At 39.7% G+C, this 22,931-nt stretch overlaps 1 protein-coding gene across 1 annotated transcript in view; it reads left to right on the top strand.

Annotated features, from left to right (window-relative positions):
- Nucleotides 1-22,931, top strand: part of Epha4 (EPH receptor A4) — a 142,804-nt gene that overhangs the window by 78,966 nt on the left and 40,907 nt on the right. The window contains exon 5 of the mRNA XM_042679274.1: nt 3,057-3,395. Within this exon, the coding sequence (XP_042535208.1) occupies nt 3,057-3,395 (339 nt within the window). The remainder of the gene's footprint in view (nt 1-3,056; nt 3,396-22,931) is intronic.

Below are 22,931 nucleotides of genomic sequence, written 5' to 3' on the forward strand. Positions count from 1 at the left end.
ATTAGCTTTTTGTCGTATCTGAGTCTATATATAATTTTTTCTCATCATCTCCAGAAGAAATTCTGTTCTTTCCTGAGGAAGCAATGACTTCTCACTGTAAATGAGAAACACACTTGTTGCATGTTTATCGTCCTTTTAATTGGCAGGAGTTATGAAAATGAAACCACAATCCCACAGACACAACACCACCACCATTATGACTCTAGTGTATAAGGCGTGTGTCTTTTCCCTGGTCTTTGCAGGCCAACTTTATCATTATACTGGTTGGATATTCTATTTTCCCTTTTATTATGTAACTCTGCCACAGTCCAATTTCTGCTACTGTGTTCTATCATCCTCGAGTTCCCAGAGAGCCGAACACAAAACATATGCAGAGCAATTCTCTCCAAGGCCTTCATGGAGGCAGTCTTGAACTTGAATTTGCCTTGTTCTCTATGGTCTCTTGAGTACCTTCCCTAAGGCCTCCATTAAGAATCATTCCGTTGTTCCAGGCTAGCTCTTATTTTTCAAATTAGCACCCATTCCCATTTTGAAATCCTGCAGCATCTTTGTGTTTGGTTTTCCACGTCGCATGTTATGTCTCTGAGTCCTGTGACCATTTAGTTTTCTGCTCCATTTCTCCCCGTTTAGTCCATACCATGCCCCGTCCTACATACTAATTACTGACTTTTTGCTTCTGCTGTACTTGATTCATTGTGTCACATTTTCCCATGTGAAAGTGGACCAGGATCCTTGGCAAAGAGGCTAATGGGTTTCAGAGTCACTCTTAACCCTGGAAGTCACAGCAAAATAAGAACCACTAGATGACCCACTTTATAAACCAAACCCTAGCCAGCTTCAGCCACAGGCTGGTGATGGATTTCACTGTAGTAGCAAGCAAGCATTGCAGAATTTGAACGGGTTTGAGGGCTCGGCAGTCTTTTTCCTTCTTAGGCTTTAGGCAAAACTTGTAATTATATTGTCAGCATACCTTTACTGGGAAACACATGCTGGGCTGGAAATTATCCCAGAAGAGGATAGCATACTTTTGAATTTTAGTCAAATATTGTTGCAAATTAGATTGCATGAACTTTTGCTATTATCTGATCCACTTCTCAGTCTCATATTTCCTCATGTTTAAAATGAGGATATTTGACCAAATGATCTTTAATATCCTATCTGGCTCTTAGAGTCTGAGATTTTTAAATCAATTCCATTCATTTATTTAGAAATCATTTATTTATCTGTATTATATTACAGTCAGTATGCTAAAGGCCATAAATTCAATTTTGAAATCTAAACAAGAATGAAATCGATACCTACTTCCTGAGAACTTTTGCAAAGAAGGCTTACTTTTAACACATTTTATATAATAGGTCTGTTAATTTTTCTTAAAAGATTTTTTTCTTAGGATTGGAGGATTAGGAAGCCAATCTTTTGTCCCTTGCCTTCCCTCCCTTTCCCTTTCCTTCATTTCCCTTCTCTCTTCCTTTCTTTTCTTTCTTGTTTTCCCCCCTTTGTTTTGTGCAGGTATACTGGGACTTGAACTCAGGACCTAGGTGTTATCTCCCAACTCTTTGTTCAAGGTTAGCATTATACCAGTCGTACCACAGCTCTACTTCCAGCTTTTTGATGTAAGGAGACAAGAAACTCACTAACTTTCCTCCTCTGGCTGGCTTTGAACCTCAATCTTCAGATTCTTGAGTTATAGGCCGACATAGCCACAGGCCCCAGATCTAATGCTAAGAGAAGGTAATTAGTCCCCGGAGAAGCATGGAAAAGCCCGCTTAACCTCATTAAAATTAAATTTCAGCTAAGCTGTATGAGGAGAGGGAGTAGATTTCTCATGTGAAATGTCACCACCACAATCCATTGGTCCCATTTATCAACTCAAGCTGGGTGATAAATATTGAATATGACTCTTTATTCCTTCGTTACCTGCTTCAGTTCTCTCTCGCTGACTACTTTGGACCCTATGGTTCATTGTGATTGACAAGGTAAAAGCATCAAGTTCACCTCCTTTCCCTGAAAAACATGTAGAATGCCCTTGAAATGTAGGTTCATTCCATGTAGTACAACTACAGTGATCAAGAAATGGGAAAGCAAGAACTTTCCAACTCTGACATTCAATAAATTATTTCTCATCAGAGGGTGACAGGCATCTTTAAAACCTTTGAAACTGATTTCAAGAAAGAAAACTCTTTATTCTCCTCCTAGCTCGGATCTTCCACTTGCTATCAGTTAGGTGACGGCTTCTTGGCACACTCAGGGTCTTTTATTATTGTGTTGAACCAAACCACGGTGTCATTAGTGACCAGTTATTCTATCTCGTTCACCAACACCATCCTCGTGTCAGAAACTCTTTATCGGTAGGAATGAGCATGCATGTGATCAGCCTGGTGCTGTAGCCCTGATCAGTCAAAGGGTGGGAAACAGTGTCTAGTAGCCAGGAATAGTTCCAGCCCCACTCTAAAATCTCTCAGCAGCTATATCTTCAACATCTCTGAAACCATGTTAAACCAGTTCCTACTAATTGCCTATAAATGACTTAACCCTCAAGTGTGTGTTGGACTGCGGAGGCAAAGCCATCCAGTTCTGTTCATTTAATTGGTGATGGATGACATGGTATACTTAGGAATCATAATTTGTCTTTAGAAGAGATTTCAAACTATTAATTTACCAGAGTTCTTGCAACAGCCCCTGGGAACTGGAATCCCACTTGCATACCCGTTTTTCAGAAGATAAGATGGAGACTAGATAAGTTATGCCATTCCCCTGCCAAGTAAAAGAAAAAGCCTGGGCTTGGCGCCCATTGTTGTAGACTTGCTTCGTTTCTCTGTGTGGCAGTTGATGACATGTTTGTTTGCACCAGAATCGGAATGACACTGACATACACAGCCTTCTCTCTTATATTGTACTTTTAGAAGATCATTTGCCTGCTTTATTTATTTGCCTTTGGCTTTCTTTGCCAAATGAGCCCATTTTCCTCCCCTAGAGCTGCAGAGGAAACTATACACTCTGAGAAACAGCAAACACAACCTCAGCTCTTAGTGTGATGATATGCTTTTCTTTTCCAGGCCCACCATCTGCCCCCCTCAACTTGATTTCCAATGTCAACGAGACATCGGTAAACTTGGAGTGGAGCAGTCCTCAGAACACGGGTGGGCGGCAGGACATTTCCTACAACGTGGTCTGCAAGAAATGTGGAGCCGGTGACCCCAGCAAGTGCCGGCCTTGTGGAAGTGGGGTACACTATACTCCCCAGCAGAATGGCCTCAAGACTACCCGAGTCTCCATCACTGATCTCCTGGCACACACCAATTACACCTTTGAGATCTGGGCAGTGAACGGAGTGTCCAAGTACAACCCTAGCCCCGACCAGTCAGTTTCTGTCACTGTGACCACTAACCAAGCAGGTGAGAATCAAACCCTTTCCATTGTCTCATCTGAATGTGCACAGGTGATCATCCTCAGATTGAAATGGAACCAGTTGAAAACCTGAAAGCTGTGTCAAGATACAGAAGATACTTAGGACATTAATTCATTTGGTCAATAGTGTATTTTGGGGATACACCTCTGTAGTGTGTCCCATCCCAGCTGGTAGAGAGAAGATGGAGGAGAAGTCAGTGTTGGGTAGACAGAGAGGCGACACTCTAGTGAATGGATTTGCTCCTGCGAGACTTCGTAGCTGCTTCCCACTTTCATCAGAAAATCCACGGCTGGACATCAGAGTGGTTACAGATAATGTAGGATCCGAAAATTGATTTTTTTTGTTTAGCCTCTATACAGTGCTATCATGATATTTGCTGCATTGTCTGATGAACATTAGCGGATATAGTTTAGCTCCTTAACCAAGACTTGTTTTAGAAAATCACCACTTAAGTTTTTATTTGTGTGGTTAAGAAAATTCTCTCTTATTACACACTGGTTTTAGTCACTTGCCTGGTCAGGTCAGGTCCAGATGGCATGGGGGATAGAAGGTGCTAGTCCACCCCGTTCCCTGTTTGTAGTACAGATGACTAGAACAAACATTGTGTGAGCCAGGCATTGGTGGTTCATGCCTGTAATGGTAGCGGGAGGCTGAGATCTGAGGATCACAGTTCGAAGCCAGCGTGGGCAGGGAAGTCCATGAGACTTTTATTTTCAATTAACCACCAGAAAACCAGAAGTGGCTCTGTGTCTCAAAGTGGTAGAGGGCTAGCCTTGAGTAAAAAGGCTCAGAGACAGCACCCAGGCCCAGAGTTCAAGTCTCACAACCAACAAAGGAAAAAAAAATTCTGTGAAGTCCAATGGAGAAGTGTCTCAAAATCTTGACTAAAAAGTATTTTCAAAACTCCAGATTTCTAAGCTCTGGCTCCTAACTCACTTGTTTATATTTCCTTCCTGGGAATAGTGACCACATTTTCATGTGTTCTGGCACTGGCTACCTGTCATTCCTCACGATGGAGAGATGAAGAGTTTCAAAAGGACTCTGGCCTACCCTCTTGTGAGACCCCTAGGAAAACCTCAGTGACAAGGATTATAGATTGTCCATAGTGCTCTTGCCTACTGTTGTACTATTCTCTAAGTGAATGCTTATGGAAGTCACACCATATTTAATGTAAAGGGTCTCTACTAATTAATCCTATTGTAAAAGAATTTCAGAGTCCCAACCTAAAGCCATTATTTTTTTTTCTATTTCCCTTTACATTCCCTAGAATATATGAAAAATAAGAATTCGGGAAGGATTCTCAATGGATGCTAAAATCCTACCAGAGTACATCTTCAGCCACCCAAGCATGGACTTGCTTTTTTACATATGCAGTGTGAATAGATCATTGGGTTATGCTTTTTTTGTCTTTGGTCTTTTTTTTCTTTTTTCTTTTTCTATTTTTGGTGGTGCTCAGATTTTTACAGGGCTTACCACTTGCGAGGCATGCGCTCTATTACTAGAACTATAGTCCTAGCCAGCCCTCTTTGCTTTTGTTATTTTTCAAGTGACGTCTTCCATTTTTGCCGTAGCTGGCCTGGACCTCAGTCTTCCTATTTAGACCTCCCACACAGCTGTGGTGACAGGCTTGTACCACTAGGCCCAGCACATAATGGAGACTGAGTCTCTCTTCAGTTCAGTTGAGGCCTAAGCTGGTATCAGCTGGAGATCATTTTGATCTCTATCTCTGGAATTACAAGTATGAGCCACCACTCTGAGCCTTAGGCTTTTGTTTTTTTAATCTTGCATTTTTTAGGTTGAGGACACTGTCATCATTAGCTTCATTTTTCTACAAAGACTAGAATAATTTAGGAGTTTTGTTAACATCCTATGCACTCTGTCTGCCAAATGTTTATTAGTTCACTTATGCAACAGTGCAATGGACATGTCTCACAGATTTTGACAATGAGCCTTGGGACCCCTTTTGTCTCTGAGGGAGATGGAGTCCATGTAGTTCAAAACTCTGAGTCCCAGGAGCATCTGGTCTATGCAAACCTGTCGATATTCTTACATTCAGCTCCCTTATTATACCTTCTCCATTATCCCCAGACATAACAAAACATTGTGCTCCTACCTGAGTTAAAAATAGGAGCAGATCTTTTGAGGCCACAGCTATCCAAGGTAAAGTCTGAAGTCATTCTCTTTGGCAGAGCTAAGCCCCTGGGAGATGTGCTGAGAAGGCTTTGGCTTCCATAGAATTTCCAGAGACTTCCGTGATTCTTTGCATATGTAAGGATTCAAGCCAAGAGTTTATGTCAACGCTTCACAGGCCAAAAGGTCCAAAGAGCAAAATGAAGGCAAAGAATCCTTCCTAAACCTCACTAGAGTTAGGGGAAGGGGTTGAAAATCTTAGTTAAAAGATACTTGTAATTCTTTTAGATCAAGCAGAAAAATGGGCAGGTAATTTCTCTCAAACAATGAGGATTTTTTCCCCCTTCCTCTGCCATGGTGAGCAATCCTGCTGGGAGGTTTCCCAAATAGGACAAAACTCTATCTCCTTATTTTAATTTTCATGAAGGGTAATGCTGAGAGGCGGTTGAAAATTAAAAATAAATCTTTCACTAAGGAGACCTCCTATGTGGCCAGCCAGAAAGCTCTGTGCTTAGTAGAGAATTATATATGTGCACAGCCCAATCTCATTATCCCACCATAATTTGAATTCACTAATTCAAAATCATCGGGATAGTTTATCTTTGATTAACAAACCCTTTTTCATAATAGTGCAAATTAATAATGTAGGCCAAATTTCTGGGTGAATGTAACAACCTTAAACTCCATCAAAGCTCCCCTAAGCATATTTACATATACACAATTATATTCTAATTGCTTTCTGGTCCTATCATTCCATTAAATTAAAATCTTTAAGGATCTCTATAGGTAATGATGTCTCTCATTCTCTTTGTAATATGTAGCATTAATAAATGCATTAGTACCTAGAGGCTAACCTAGGTTATCATATATCCGGTTCTTTTTTTCTCATTGACAACACCAAACCAAACCTAAAAATTGTCTATCTTGTTCTCACCCAGGTGGGGATTAGAGTAATTTAAAAGCAAAGTGACTAATTCAAGCTAACCAAGTTAGTATTAAAACCCAAAACTAAACTTCCTCTGGAAAGTAAAAAGTTGCTTTCCTTGGTAGTTATTAGGTAATCAATTAGCAGTTATTCATGTATTCAGCTTAACTTTCTTCTCATTTGTAAGACCAAGCTATGTAAGAATTCTTACATGGAGATTTGGGGTTAACAGGGCTTTACTCATTTCATTCTAGAGGGAGGTGTGAATGAGCAGTGTTCTCCCATGAGGATGCAAACCATTCTAACCACATTGGGGCTTTTGATGGTCTGCAGGGGCTCATAACACCCTTTCTTTCCTTCCTGGGTTCAAAAAACCAATTGACACAGGAAACAAAGGATAGGAGGATGTCTATCGCTTTACTGCTGATAAGCTGGCTAAGGGATTGGAGCTTTGTATGTGTGGCCAAAAGGGCTTTCTCTGGTGACATTTGTCCTTTCTCCAGCTGGCTGTTTGCAGGCTCCCTGCTAGGACAAAGTTTTTGCGATGCTGAGATTGTAGAAAGGATGCTCTGCTCTAGAGACACTACTAAGTATGAGAGAGCAGAATGGGTGGTGCTAAAGGAAGTATAACACTTGGCCATACTATTTCATGAGCCACCTCCCCGTCCCTGAACCCCATTCCTGGAGAGCAGGGAAGGAGAAGTGGGAGCATACTCTAACTACAGTCATAGCACAGTAAACCTGGAGATAGAAACTCTTGGAAACGCCTCTCAGAGTTATTGTCCCTCATGACGGACAAAAGAAGCATTTGCTTTCTGCATCTTCCATTCTGGCTTTTGTTGGGGAGGAGAGAGAGAGAGCGCTCTGATGTTTATGAAAAATGGATAAGAGAACTGCTGGGTGATTTGTTTCCTGGATGGTTTTCGTTCAGTTTACGTTTACTGAAGTGGACCATCTTGGGCAAATGAATACAGGATGTCTTCCTGGGAGGGAGAAATGCTGTGTAAATGAAACAAGGGATCCTGGCCAAGCAACAGAATATTTGTTAGGAATGTTTCTCCTAAAAATAATTTTTAAAAAATACCGTGGTGGCAGCTAGCACTAATATCACATAGCCCTCACTTGCCCCGGGGTCAGGCTACCAGCTAAGAGACTGCAGCACACACCGAGGGTATTTGTTTAAGTCGTTATGAACCTGATTTTTTTTTTGAGTGATGTTCTGCTAACCCCACATTGTTCCTACAGCCAATGACGTGAAACTGCTCCAGATACTTCACAATGGAGAGGTCTGATCACCTCTCTCTAATCAACTGCTGCATCCTGCTCACAAATGAACATCTGTCATACACTGAGTTTGGAGGAGTTCAAATATTTGGTGGATTACATAATTGTTTGAAGCTAGCTAATCTCTTAAAACCGTTTCCAATTCTCAAATTCTATGAATGCAAGTATATAACCACAGGCTATGATCTTGGAGTTCATAAGTCTGAGCTCTGGAACATGATGTTCAGAAATGGACATGATACTATATCTAAATTCTGCCTCTCCTCCATCCCTTCATCCTGCCAAGTATTTGCTCTGAAGGGTAAAACTGTGAAATAGCCATTACCTGTAGGGTGAATTGGAAGTGATTTCTGCCCCCATCCCCTACCTCCCGATTAAAACCACTACTGCCTTGCCTTAAGCACTATCTAGGGTCATTTCTGGTACACTTATGTTCAGTGGGTAGAGAGGCCTAAACATTCTCTAATGGGCAGAACAGTCCACAATCAAGAATTACCTAGTTCAGTCTTACCACAGTGATAAGATTGTGATACTCTGTGGCAATAGTATGTTTGAAAACTAAATGACATGACTTCTGGGAAAAGCTTGTCTCCTAAGTGTTCTATAGCAAACTGGTGTTTTACCGGACTGACTATGGATCCACACAAAGGCAGTGTCCATATTGACCTGGTTGGTGTGCTCTACCTGGAGAGCATAATGTTCCTGTTGTAGTCTTCAGAGAACAGACAGTTTATGAGGTGTCTATTGGTTTCCTGAATCCCTTCCCAGTTGGTTTGCCATTTGATGAACTCGTACTGCTTGTTAGACTGGCATTGTTCTCTAGGCTTGGACAATTCAGACCACACTGATAAAACAGCATGGTACCTTGTTGTACTGTCATTGTACAGCATATCGTGATAGGTCGATATTCTATATCTGTTCATTGAGTAGCACGTTTATTTACAGTAAAAACAAACCAGTTAACTCTGTTTGTCAAGTAGTGATCAATTTAATAAATCCAAAATAATGAGAAGAGAAAAGAAAAGAACTAAGTACAAGAGCTCACTGTCTTTTATTACTCAACTGGTAAGTCCCCATTCTCTTTCTCTGCTATCTTTTAATTAGACATATTATGTTATTTGAGTGGGATAATGGGGAACAGTGGGAATTCTAATCCCCACTGGGTATAATTGTTACCTGTCTTCTAGACAGTAAGAACGCCTCAAGAAAATGCTGGGAGAAAAGGGGAAAATTCTTAGAACAATTGACTTAGGTAATGTGTTGTAGGTATGGCATAAGCCAAGTATTAAAGAGTCTAAAGCACAGATGGATTATATATGATGAGGAGGAGAAAAAATACAAAGTTTAAAATGCCAAAAAAAAAAAAGAAAAAGAAAATCAAGAGCAGAGTTGTTGAAATGGTCTTTGTTAATTCCTTGACCTTCAGTAGATAAAATGTTTGCTCCTGACACGAAATCATTACATAAGGAGACTATTGCATAATTATGCTTGAGAAGAGTATGGGAAGCAGGAAGAGATATTAGAATGTCCCGTGAGCCTGGTAGGAGGGACATGGACAGAAAAGCTCTTTCAAGGGTGTGATTCTGGCCCCATCGTTAGATGTGAGGGCCACTGCTAGATTAGGCAAGAAGTATTGTTTGAGAGCAAAAGAAGATACAGAATTCATGTGGATGGCAAATTCCAGCATCTATAAGCAAACAAAGCCCCAGTCATTTGTTTTTCTATATTGTCTAAGAGGGCTTTCCTGTGACAGAGCCACAGTTGGGGGGCTGTGGAGTGAAGGGCCCACAGAGTAAACATAATTAACCACCATGCTCCTTACAGAAAAAGCTAGTTGTTCTCCACACTGGAGTATTACATCAAGAGAGTGGTCCAGCCTTCAAGGAGATTGAGAGGTTATTGAAATGCCTGAGGCCAAGGATGCAGCAGATTAACACTTTAGTTCATCTGTGTGAGACAATTTTATTTGTTAGGTGTTTTGCTTATGTAAGAAAAGATTTACTGAAGTAATTAGGATTTCAAACATGTTTCTGCTTTCTTGGACTATGAATCTATCCCTATTGGCACTCATGGTTACCCATCATGTGGGCACATGCTGTTCGCTCTTTCTGATAGAATGGTGTTCTGGTTCTCTTTAAAGTTTGCATTCTTAACACTTTGGGTCTTAGATGCTGGCAGCAATTTTCTTCTTAAATAATCATATGCTGTGCTCGTTTATACGATCCTCTCCTGGAGATGAATTCCTATTTGCCTTTGATCTCAAGTAAATCATGTTATTTTCTCCTTACCCCGAAGAAACGTGAAAGAAAAACAAAACAATGGAACTGAGTGAGGAGCTGTTTCTAAAGACACATCCTGAAGTCCGTCAAACACGCTGTGAAGCAATGCTATTGAGAGATTGCGCTGAAGTATTGTTTGTGCATCCTTAATCATTGGTATGGAGTCATTAGGACCTCAAAAGTGGCAGAGGAGTGGGAAGACCATTTCACACCTAAATAATTATATGCCTGAGGAGCACACAATGGACTTCAGAGGACTCAGGTTGTGGTTTTCTCATTAACAGCTCTGGTCCAGCTCTGGTCTCTTGGTTAACTCATAATGCTTATGAAATATTTATATATACGTATATATATATTGCAGTGAAGTTGAGTATTTTTGTGAAAAGGGAAGCAGTCTCTTGATTTTTCTCTTCATACTGAGAAGCATTTTATTACCATAAAATATTATGAAGTTCCTATGATTAATAAGCATCCCCGTGAATTAAGGTCATAAGTTAGAAAGAGAGCACACTGGTTCGTCTGCAAAGTTGTACCCTTGTGTGTGGCACCTGGGTCCTTGAATTTGTATTTGGGAAGGGAGAGAATGTGCCATAAGTAGGAAAAAAAATTAAAAGCCTTCCAAAAGAACCTCCTAAATTATCCAACTTCAAGGTTGACTGAGCAGCATAGACAAATGGTATGTCTATAGAGTCTGGTGGTAATTATGGGATATAAGTAAAAATTAGGTCACTTTTTTTTTTTAAAGAGGTAAATATTTCACTCTTAAGAAAATGAAAGTTTTATTTATACACCCAGGACTGAGAACACTATTTTTCCTGACTCCATTCGCTTGGCTCCTAAATAAATACACACACAAGTTCATTCGTGCGAAGGGAAATCCATTCACCTGCCTGCGCTTGGCAGTCTAATTCTGGTTCATTTTTTTCATTTCTCAGTGTTGTGCTTGTTGCAGTGAGCACTACATCAGCTTATGCATTCTCTGGAGAAACCATCAAGAGAGCTGAAAAGTAAGCCTACCTGAGAAGAGAACTGAACAGTACAGGGCTAGCAAGGGTGTTAAGGTGGGCTTCTCAATTATCCAACCTGTAAAATTTAATTCCCACCTCCTCAGAACCATTCCAGTGTCCAACTGAATATCAATGAAAAGATCCAGAAAAAACTTTTATCAAAGCTTCCGTTAACCTGTACTGATTGATATCTTTAAATAAGTTTTGCCTCCTCTCCTTTAAACACCATAAAAATAAAAAGGTCACACTACAGACTGATCGCGCATTGAGAAATCTTAACTACAGGGATGATTGAGATGTGGGTCTATACCCCCTAAATGTAGAGCCTTCCTTGGAATCATGGCCTGGCTCTACACTAAGAACACATATATTTTGTCTCTAGGTAAAGGCCAGTGAGTATTGCTTTAGGCTGTACACTTTAATCCAGCAAGATGAGCAAGACTTAGCCTCTTCTATGAGTTCTAAAAATATTTCTTTTGTTTATGGAGCCTTCCCCCTGGTGTCTGCTCTCTCTTATCCTCTCAAGACACCCCAGTGCTTAATCCTCCTTTGTTTGGGCCAAGAAGAAAGAGGTAAGGAATGAGTTCTGGAGATTTGAAGGTGCCAGAAAAAGAGAGTGCCAGACTTCAGTGTGGTCACACCATAGCTTTTATTGGGAAATGTCATGGGCCCTTGGAGCTCACGCCAAGTGTTCACACGACTCACGGTTCTCACAGCCACCAAGGAGAGCTGAAAACCAATGCCTGCCTGCTATTCAGCTATTCCCACTTTCTCAGTTGGGATGCAGTGGTAAACCTGTGCTTAAGAAAATAAGTTTAGTTCTCTAAACCATCTTTAGCCTGTTGTTATGGATAAAGGACCAAGGCCACTTTCTAAAACAAAACAAAAAACATAAGTCTCCAATGTGGTTTATGGGAGAATTAGAGTGACTTGAGATATTTAGTCTATTTTGCTATCACTCTTGGAGAGGCAGGGAAGGAAGGGGAAAAGGAAAGGAAAGTGAAAAGAGGAGAAGGGACTGGAAAGAAAGGGGAGAAAGAAGAGAAAAGAGAAAAAAAGTATTTTTCTGATGAAAGCAGTAGATTTGGTACTTTTTTTTAATCTAGGTGAATTTTTATCTAGGAACCTTTGTTCTGTGAAGTATGCATACAAACAAGACTTCCACCTCTCAGTGGGTGCTAAGTAGGGACCTGCTACCAACAGGCTCACTGTGTATAGAAAGCTTAGATTTGGGCAACCTCCATCCATTAGAACAAACACTGAAAAGGGACAAGCTCACAATGGCTCCCTGGAGAGTTTGTGTTTGTCTAGATAACGGGCTGCAAGTTGTAAATCTGCCTCCTGAATCATTTCTTTCTCTTGCTCTCTCTGTCTTTCTCCTTCTCCTTTCCTTCTCCCTCTCTCTACTTCCCTCCTTTTTCCCCTCCCCAATATCTTTCTCTTTTGGATAGAGGGGGAGAGCATTAAACATTGCGTATTTGGGTCATTGTAAATGTAAAGGTGATGGAGGAACAAGCTTGTAAATAAAAAAATAGACATAAGTGACAAATGGATAGATAGATAGATACATACATACATACATAATTTTTTTTTTAACCAAAGCTAAGGTTATGCACGGTGCAAGTGCCAGAAATGTTAACGAAGCATTCTTTCCTCTAACCAGGGTACTAAACACTTTTTTTCATCTAAAGATTCCTGATGATCCTGAGTGCTACTGGCAAGGGCTTTCCTGGGATCCCACTGAATCTATTTCTCATCCTGTAAGGTTCCCAGGAGAAGTTAGAAAGCTTTAAAATAACTTCCTAAGAAGCATTCATTCTCCCCATGGTTTTGGAGGCATGGGAAATCTTGGAACTTTCGTCAATTTCTGTCTCCTTTCTATTTAAAATGGAGACAGGGATAGGTTGTTACAGAATATAAGAATAAGGATTCTTGGTGCTTTCTTTTATGTGCAAAACAATGGTAGAACCCACCCTGCTCTGTGAAAAAGGTGTGTCTCTTTGTAAGTTGGAACAATGGACAGAGAACTTTAAAGCCTAAGTAGCTATTATAGTGCTTACCATATAGACCAATATAGACTAGTTAACTAATTCCAGTGTCCTCCAAGTAACTGGGAGTGTGTGTGTGTGTGTGTGTGTGTGTGTGTGTGTGTGTGTGTGTGTGTGTGTGTGTGTAAAATATGAAAAAAAAATGTGTTGTTTGGACCAGTAACTTTCAAAGGTATATTTGAAGTGTGTCTGCTATTTGCAGGATGGCGGTTTCTTCTTCATCAATTTCTCCTTCCTCTATTGCATTATAAACACAAAATAACTTCCACATAAGGGATCATACAGAGGATGCTGGAGCAGCATCTGCTCAGGTCCTTTTTAGAGACTGATATAAGATGATTTCTAGGTGGAGTGCTGGTCCAATGAGGTCCATCCACTCTTTTGGGGGCTACCCCTTGGTAGATCCAGATCTATCAGAATTCACACCTCAGCAAATTGTGTTTAAAGAGAGGCTCCAGTGAGATGCTGTGGAACCCTCTAGTGTGTATTTCTTTAAATAATCCCAAAATAGTTATAGCTTTGCTAATGCATTCTTTGTTATGCTTTGTGACTACAAAAGTCATCTTGAATTCTTAAGCACAGATCTCGTTGAAGACAGCTATTGGCCTTAATAACATTTTAAAGTTTTATAGCTCAGTTGTTTCCTCCTTGGTCTTATAATGCCTTGTAGGAGTTTAAACTATCTGGCACATGCAAAATCCAGTTTCTGGCTGATACCCCAAAATTAAAAAAAAAAAATTTATGTTTGCCAATTCCCAAGCTTAAAATCCCTTCTCATAAATTATTCTCTTGCTCCTAAGCTGCATCACAGCTTTTAAGAGAAATGTCAGAAAGATAAGGTTTCAAATGTGAAGGCTGCAAGAATATCATTTCATGACCACATTTTTATTTTTTATTTTTTGAGCTTAAGGCATGTGGTGACCATTTGTCTATGAATCAGTTTCAAAAGGTACTGCTTTATAATTTAAGCCAAAGGTCTTTTTCTTTTTCTTTCTACACACCAGTCATCTCTTGGAGCTTCTCTGTATAACAAGTAAGAAACTGGACAGTAAAGATGGCTACACATACAAGAGAATATTCTGCAATTCACAGATAATGTCTCTTGAATATTTTGATATCTTGTGGTGGAAACATCCCCCATGTATCAATATAGTGGAATCAAAAAACAGGGAATAAGGTGAGGAGTCCTAAGAACTTCTCACTAGTGTCTGTCCAGCTATTTTCTCTCTGTCTCTCTGTCTCTGTCTCTTTCGCTCTCTCTCTCTCTCTCTCTCTCTCTCTCTCTCTCTCTCTCTCACACACACACACACACACACACACACGTAACACTCTAGTTTACCATCCATAGTATTTCTTCTCAGTCTTGAGTCATTCTTCTCTTAATCAGCTGATAATTTGGACTTGTGTCAGAAACTTCCAGGTAGCTTCCACTTGCTTCAAAAGATTTACCAATATATTGCCTATAACTATCTGGCTGAGTCAGTAATAATCTTTAGCCTGTACTTTTATATTTCAATTAGTTAGTTGTTAAATGTAGTGCATTGATTTTGCTTCTCTTTCCTTCCTATGTGTTTCAAATGTGACAAGAGGAAGATCACTTGCTAAAAATGGGTTTCAGAGTTGAAAAGTCTGGTAAAATGAGAAGGAAACCTATATTTATAAATTTACAATCACCGTGACTTTTTTTTTAATGAACATGAGCTTTTTAAATGACCATTATGAAAACCAGGTTCCCTGTTGCAATTGTGTATGTGATAGTGAATAGCTGGCTTGGACGATGACTAATGGGACTCTGAACCTTTCTGTCTTTGGGTCACTTTCTTGAATGTGGACTACATCGTAAGTGGCCCAAAAGCTCGACCATTTGGCAGCCACAAAGGACTCTGTTAATGGAATTGGGCCAAGTCCAAGTTGTAGCCGACAGGTGTTCACATCATAACTGACACTAATTGACTTCCTAGTCTTTCAACTTGGAAGACAGTGGGCCATCATTGAGTCAGTGATGGGAGAGGAGCAGCAGATGATGTATATGTATTCAGGCTCTATCAAAAGCCAGGGAATTGAGCTCCCTGTGCTGGCACTGACCTGGGTCCTTGCAAATATCAGACTTGGCTCTCATGGATTCCATTAGCTTGAGAAAGAAAAAAAAAAAAAGAGCTTAATTTTAAAACATTTCCATTAACTCAAAATGGCTAAGGATAGTTTTTGGAGGTCTCATGCATGAGTTTCACATGTTACTGTTTTTTCAGTTTGTCTTACATGTATTAGATACTTTCTATGAAGATCATTGCTTTTTTGAGGGATTTATTGCCAGATCATGTATCCATAATATTAACTATTAATAATGTCCTTTAGTGGAGAATTTAGAATGACTATCCTCATGCCTTTGGGAAGTGAAGTTTTGGAAAAACGATTTAAGACTTTTTGCCAACCTTAATTTCAAAGTCTGAAATTAACGGGGAAGAGAGAGGTTCCAGCTACTACCAACACAATTTTTTTTTTTTTTTTTGCTTTGGCAACAAGTATCTAAATGCAGTAAACAATGTGCTATTCTTGCAGTTAGACTTGGTTCCTTGACCTGAATTGGAGGGTGTTTTTAGAATTACTAGTATTTGTTCCTTAAATTTTCCTAGGTTCATCTATTTGCTTTTCAAACTTTACCTTTACAAATGATGCGCATGCCCCTGTAGCAAAGGGCAAATCTACAATACTCCTGAATTAGTTATCACACTTAGAAAAAAAAAATCAAAATGACCACAGTGCCCAGATCAATTTATTGAAACTGACAAGCTCTTGTAGGGCAATGATCGATGCCTTACTTCATTCTAAAAGGCTTTTCAGAGGTAGGAAATCATCAAAAGTCTGATATAAGGCAATGAGCAAGGCTTTTAATTGGTCAGTTTCTAGAGCAGGCTTTTAAGTGTTTCTGCCTGGAAGTGTGGAATTCCGAGTGTAGAAAGTAAAAAGGCAAGAGCAAAGATTTACTGGCTGCATCCATCATCTGTGCTTTTAGAGTCTGGGTGATGAATACATGTTTAATTGGGACTGATCTAGATGCTTTGGATGTCAGAAAGCTAAATGTTGTAGCATTGTCTCAACGGTTCTCAACACAGCAGGACGATTAGCAGCTGTCTAAGGAACAAAGGGAACCTGAAGGCCCAGCACAGCTTTTCATTTTCCAGATTTGGAAGGCCTAAAGCTCTCCAGTGAAGTTGTCAATGGAAGGAACAGTAGCCTTGATTCACTGCTGCTAATCGCCTCCCTTTCTCTTGACTGTATTTCTACTCCATAGAAGAGGACTTGTCCTTACATATTCCAGATTAATTTTGGAAGGCAATATATATAAATCATGAAAGACCTACCTTTGGCCAAAGCTACTTTTATCTCATCTAACCATGCCAGGCATACAAGAATTCCAACTCAGTGTTGAAATGTTCCTTTCTCAACATAGTGAAGCCCAGCAAGAAATAGAAGCATTTAGAGAGACAGAAAGAAAAAAAACAACAACAACATATATTTTTGTTGTTGCCAGATTTATGGTTTTCTTATCTTGAAACAATTGTCTTGCTCAGGCAAATTCTGTTAAATTACCTCCCAGTGGGAAGACTTGTTTTCCTGCTTGCCTTAAACTGGCATTCTTACTTAACAGGAAGCACACACTTTGAATCCTGCCATGTTTCTGTTGGCAAGTGTTGGCTATCCTTGTCAGAACCTGCCAACAGATTTCTTCGGAAGCAAGTAGAAAGTAAAATGAGCAGTTCCCAGACGAAACAGAACGCACGCACCCTGTCACAGAAATACCTGGGTAACTGCTAAGGAATTCCCTATTCATTCTGGTGTGCCTCGACCTTAGTTTTGAGTTGGATTTAGAGTTGAACTGTCATCGCTTATAGTCCAGAGTAAATCTTAGGTAGTACTATACATGTAGATGTCAGCTATTTCAAAAGTAGTGTAGTTAATTCAATAGTGCATTTCCTTCACCACAGAGAGCAGATACTAGTGTATAAGCTGAGGTATTAAGAATCCTGTTTAGTTGCAGAAATTCGAAGTTGCAAAAACATAGATGTTTTATTATGATATTTTTAGTTTTTTCTTTGCCCAGGGGATACGAAGGATTGTAGATGTGTTTTTCTGAAAGCAGCATTAGTACTCCATCATCAATATTCTTTATTAACATTGATGTTTGTTTTAGAACCTTTTTTTCTTGTGACATGTACACATTCAGAAAGTAGACAAGACTAATGCACAGCCATTGGATTATCTCAAGGCAAACATCTGAGCCCCCTTCAGACCATCATGCAGGCCAAGGAACAGAACAACAGAACATTTCTAACCTTCCAGAAGCTTCCCTTGAATATTTACCCTATCTCTAAGTCCAAATATTATTGTTTTCTACTTTTATTTATGTGTTCATTCTTAACTCTGATCTTTGAGTGAATTCTATTATGAGAAGGTTCATCACCATAAGCTTTTGTGTTTGTCTATGAAATGACTAACCACCACGGTACATAAAACCCTGTATCTAACACATAGCAGACTACTGATAAACTTACAATATTGCCCTTGCTACCATTTGTATGGATAAGCAAGTCTTCTAACCTTCAAGTCCAACTTCTTCCCAGGGAAAGGCTAGGAAGAGGATGAATGTTTCCTAGGTATAGATCAATGGCTCTAGAACCAGACTTTCACATTTGCTACTTATAATCTATGATTTGACATGTTACTCAAATTATGTGTGCTTTGTTTTTTCTTTTTTGTCTTTAAAATGGGATAATAGTACCTCTCTCATAGGGTTTTGTAAGGTTTCCATGAGTTCATTCGTATGAATGATTTAGAACAATACTTGACACATTGTAATTACCTAATAAATGGGAAATCAGTGGGGGGTATAAAGTGAGGATCTTACACTTTTGAGTCAGGTTGAGTTGGGTTTTAAATCTCATTTTATGGCATTGGTCGATTTATTTAATTTCTCTATGTTGAGAGTTCCAAATCTGAAATGTAAAGGTGATCATTATAACCACTTCAAAGAGTGTGAGAAGTGAAAGAGGTTGAATGTGTGTGAGTGCCTTGCAGAAGAAGCTGATCTTTTTCACTCATTCACCATTCTGTGTTTTGCTCTGATTCACATGGCCGATGTCTTCAACTTGGTAAACTGTCTTTTCCCATTTCACGTGAACAGGATGCTAGTCCCATCTTTCGGCCCAGTGTTTTGGGAGTGTGCTAAATCCATTCACTATTGGAAGGCTTGTGTGCCACAATCACTGGCCTCAGGCTGGCATGCTCCAATTTCTTACAAACGAATAGAGGACTGTTAATCATTCAGGACTGAGAGCTAGAAGGGACATGGAAGCCATTCCTGGAGCTCCAAACCACAATCATTCTCAAGGAGGCTACAGTATATAGCTCTTCATTTCACTTTATTATATAAGGAAATTCCATTTTCCCCAAAATGTCCCAGCTCACTTTTGCTAGAATCCCTCTACTCAGTCAGTGTGTTAGCACAATAGAAAATTGTTCCTTGCTCACATCATGTCAACTTGGTTGTGATGGAGGAGAATCAGCTTGGGGCTTCTAGGATAGGCCTAGGTAGACACCAGCTTCCGGCTGGGACAATAGAGTCACAAGAGAACTATTTGTAGGCTGAGTTTAGAGGGTAAGTGATATCTTTACCTCATTCCAGTGCCACGAATGCAGGCGTCTAACCCATCTGAGATACGGAGGAGTCTAGAAATACAATCTTGGCTGGAAAACTCCATCCCAGAAAGAAATTTATAGGAGAAAGGAACTCATGTTTTTGGACATTAACCAAAGAGGCCACTCCCCACACCTTCTGCATGTAAGCACTTGATGTGAAAGCTAAGAATAGCGTCGCTTTCTATTATTTAAAATTCTATGGATAGCTTTCAGTAAAGAACTTGTTGAAAATAATCTGCTGCCCATCATTGTGGAAAAAAAAAATATGCCAGTTACAGCTTTTATCTAGTGGGGAAAAGGGAGAGAAAAAGCACTCCTAAGAGGTCTTGGTCTTACATTAAGCAAAAATAAATACAGTGTTAAAGACTTAGCAAAGTTTGGGTGCCGATAGCTCACATTGATAATTGTAACTTTTCAGGAGGCTGAGATCTAAGGATTACAATTCAAATCCAGCCCCCACAGGAAAGTCCATGAGACTCATTTCCAGTGGCTCAAGTGATAAAGCACCAGCCTTGAGCAAAAAAGCTAAGGACCTAAATTATAGGCCCAGTATAGGCGTACATGCACGTGCACACACACACACACACACACACACACACACACACACACACAGCCTTTGGACATAGGCATCAACTGAATCCTTCAGTTGATTACTATGCCCTGTGTTACATAATTGGTTTAAAATACAGGTCGTTACCCAGTGCCTGTGGCTTACATCTGTGATCCTACCTACTCAGGAGGCTGAGATCTGAGGAGTACAGTTCAAAGCCAGCCTAGGGAAGGGAAGTCCATAAGATTCTTATCTTCAATTAACCATCAAAAAAGAAAAAGAAAAAAAATTTAAAGTGAAGCTGTGACTCAAGTGGTAGAAGCTCAGGTACAGCACTCAGACTCTGGAGTTCTTTGTTATCCATCAAATAGGAAAAAAAATTTTTTTCAATTTTGGGGTAGTGGAGAGGTGTATTTTTTTCTATACCTTTTGCTTGTTTGTGTTAAAAATGATTTCACTTCTTGACTGAGTCAATGTGCTCAGGATTAATAATTTAACAGCTAAGAGCTCTGGGGTTGATAGCTGAGTTTTTATACTGGTGGTGGGTGGGGAGAGTAGTGGGGGATTGAGATTTGTACCTAAAAGTAGCATAATAATCCAGCTGTTTGCATGAGATCTTGGGTATCTGAAAACTCTTGGTAAATCGCTGAGTAAGATAAGATACAGGAAAAATAACTGTAGAGCCACCATGACATACTGAAATTGCCTAGTCATTGGAGGTGTTGTTAAACCCACAAGGAGAAGTGCCTCTTTCCCTTTGGTGGGGTATAGACGAAAGCACTTAGTATTAGCAACTTGGTTCTTAGCATCTCTGAGATGTAAAACCCTTAATCATGAGGATAGCATTAGTACTTTGAAGCATTTAATTTTGATGCCTGATAGCATTTTAAAATGCACAACCCTTTGATATAAAGCAAACTACAAAGCCATGACATTGAATTGAGAAAGAAAACAACAACAACAACCTTAAGCTCCAAGTAATTAAATTTGAATCTGTTATTTGCATTAGGCCGGGTATGTATATATAAGCTGTGGGTTTATTTTTCCTTCAGAGGAAGATCTCTCGAATAAGCATCACTTATTTTAATCCAGATCCTGGGTAACTTGGAGAAAGGTAGCTGTAATGGCAAGGGAAAATCATCTTCCCTTCAAAATAACGGGCCTTGCAGGACCACTCAGGCTTCTGGACTTTCACAAAGGCTTTTCACTCTTCCATGCCCACAGGCTCGAGACCTTTCAGTGCATCAATTTATTTCTTGCTTTATCTCTCTACCCCCACCCCCTAATTTGAGGCAGTAATCAAATACAGCCATCTATTTTAGCTGTTTCCTCTGAAACACACATACCCCCTAAGTTCCTGTAAACACTTCTAAACACTTCTTCTTCTTTTTTTTAATCCATTACTAGTGATGCTGGACTCCAGGGGAATAATAAACCAAAACAGTTTTGTAGCCCAAGATCCCAGAGTCTCTTTCTGCCTTTCTTTTCTCTTTTGTCTTTTTTTTTTCTCTTCTCCAGCCCATTTGGGTGTCACAAGTACAAAACTGCTGCAGTAAAATGACTTGTAGGATTTTAATGGCAAGTCATTGAAGAAATGAATAAAAGAAAATTATAGCATTCACATCAGTGGAAAGCCAGGAGACTTGAACCACAGAAAGTGAAATGCACCATTCTCTTAAAGGGAGCTACCTCTGTTTGACATCAAAGCATCTCCTGTAATTCTTCCTTGGGAAATGCACCACTGTTACAGTCAAGAGAGAGAGAGTGAGTGTGAGACAGAGGTCTCAATCTATGCCCTTTCTGTTTATCCAAAACACACACAGAGATAAAACCACATGTGCCTTCTGAATACATTGTGGTTGGCTCACAGACCAGAAGTAACCACAGGTACCTAGAAAATGTGGATTCTGTATAGAAAGCCAGCTCATTGTCTCAAGACTATGTGGAACTTTTGATTCCATAAAAAGTATGTGTGGGGAGGGGTGAGGGGGAGGGGTGAAATTTATCTTTGTTTTCTATTTGAAAGCTCAAAATCATGTAGCATCTTCTAAGTTCTAGCAATTTTTCCTTTTATCTTCTATTAGGATTTGCTCTTGAAAAAAATACCATTTTACTGCAATTTTATGTGCTTCCATAAGTATGTGGAAAGACCGTCTGTTCCAAATGCTAAATCTTATTGCATTTACTCTTGACTTCAGCCTGTCCATTCCCCTTCTTCTTGAGTCTATTCCCATACATTAATAGTCATCAGTGGCATCTCCTGGCATTGATTGACTACCATGGTGCATCTTAGAAAGATAACTCTACTTTGAGATACTTGGAGATATTTGAGGGTTCTATCTGGATTCAGGACAATGATTTGAGAACTATCGTATTGTTGTGCTTTTTTTGTAAATTTTTAGATCAAGAGAACTATTTGCATATATCTTACAGGTACACGGGGAGAGATAACTGGGCACATTGTCAACATCTTCCTCAACCTAAAGAGCATCCGCTCAAAGTGTGGTCTATAACAGGTGCACTGAGCCTTTTTTAATGCACACTTACATTTGAGTGACATTTTGCAGTCTGCATAGGCAAAATGCACAGAAGTATCCCCTGTGCACCTTAGAAACAGAGATCCCATTTATAATTGGAATTGTCATTTGCTTCTCTCCCATTTGTCAATGGCTTGTTGAAACCTAAATAGCACAAATTAAACCCACAGAAGGTCATCTGAAACCAGTGCAGATGGGAAGTCATTTTCAGGATGGCTATGACTGGCACTATTTATTCAGGAAATGTTGTGCCATCTACAAGAAATTTTTAGACCATTTTAACAGTTAGTTCACTTTTGCCCTTAAATGTATGGTCTACCCACAATACACTGGATATCCTGAATATTTTGGACATAGAGATGAACGAGGTAATGCCTATCCATAAGACTGCATTCTAAGCCAGGCCTCTGTGACTCACACCTGTAATACTATGCATTCAGCAAGCTAAATCTGAGGAGGAAGATTCAAAACCAGCCTGGGCAGGAAAGTCCAAAAAACCTCTTAATTTCTGATGAGCCATTAAAAAGCCAGAGGTGGAGTGGTAGCAAAAAAGCCAAGGGACAGCACCCAAACCCTGAATTTAAGCCCCAGTACCTGCATTAAAAAAAAAAAAAAAAGAAAAGAAACAAAACAAAAAAAAAAACATGCATTCTAGTTAGCTTTTAAGCTTGTATTTGGAAAGCAGATAGTTTACAAATAGGAAAGTTAAGATGAGAAAGCTTAAGTAACTTGTCTGAGATGTCAAGTAAAATATCTCAGACTCAGAATTTTTTTGCAAAAAGAGTTTTTTAATAGTTTTGTGGATCAAACGTTTTGTGTTGTTTCCTTGTTCCAAATATTCTAGAAACTTGAAGGCCTTCAACCATACAGGGCCAGGCCCTGAGAATTCCAGTTATATTTGTAGCCAGTGGATTTTGCTTATCCATCATTCTGTTTTCCTGCCTCCTCTTAAGCCCTGCAGACCTTGACCACTCCCCATCTACCTTGCTCCAAATCTTTCTATGATGATTTTCCATCCATAATGTCCTTATTTTGGCTGCTGGCCCCAATACTGCCTCTCTTTAG

This window comes from Dipodomys spectabilis, unplaced genomic scaffold (genome assembly GCF_019054845.1).
Source record: "Dipodomys spectabilis isolate Male_0828 unplaced genomic scaffold, ASM1905484v1 ptg000051l, whole genome shotgun sequence".
Taxonomy (NCBI): Eukaryota; Metazoa; Chordata; class Mammalia; order Rodentia; family Heteromyidae; genus Dipodomys; species Dipodomys spectabilis.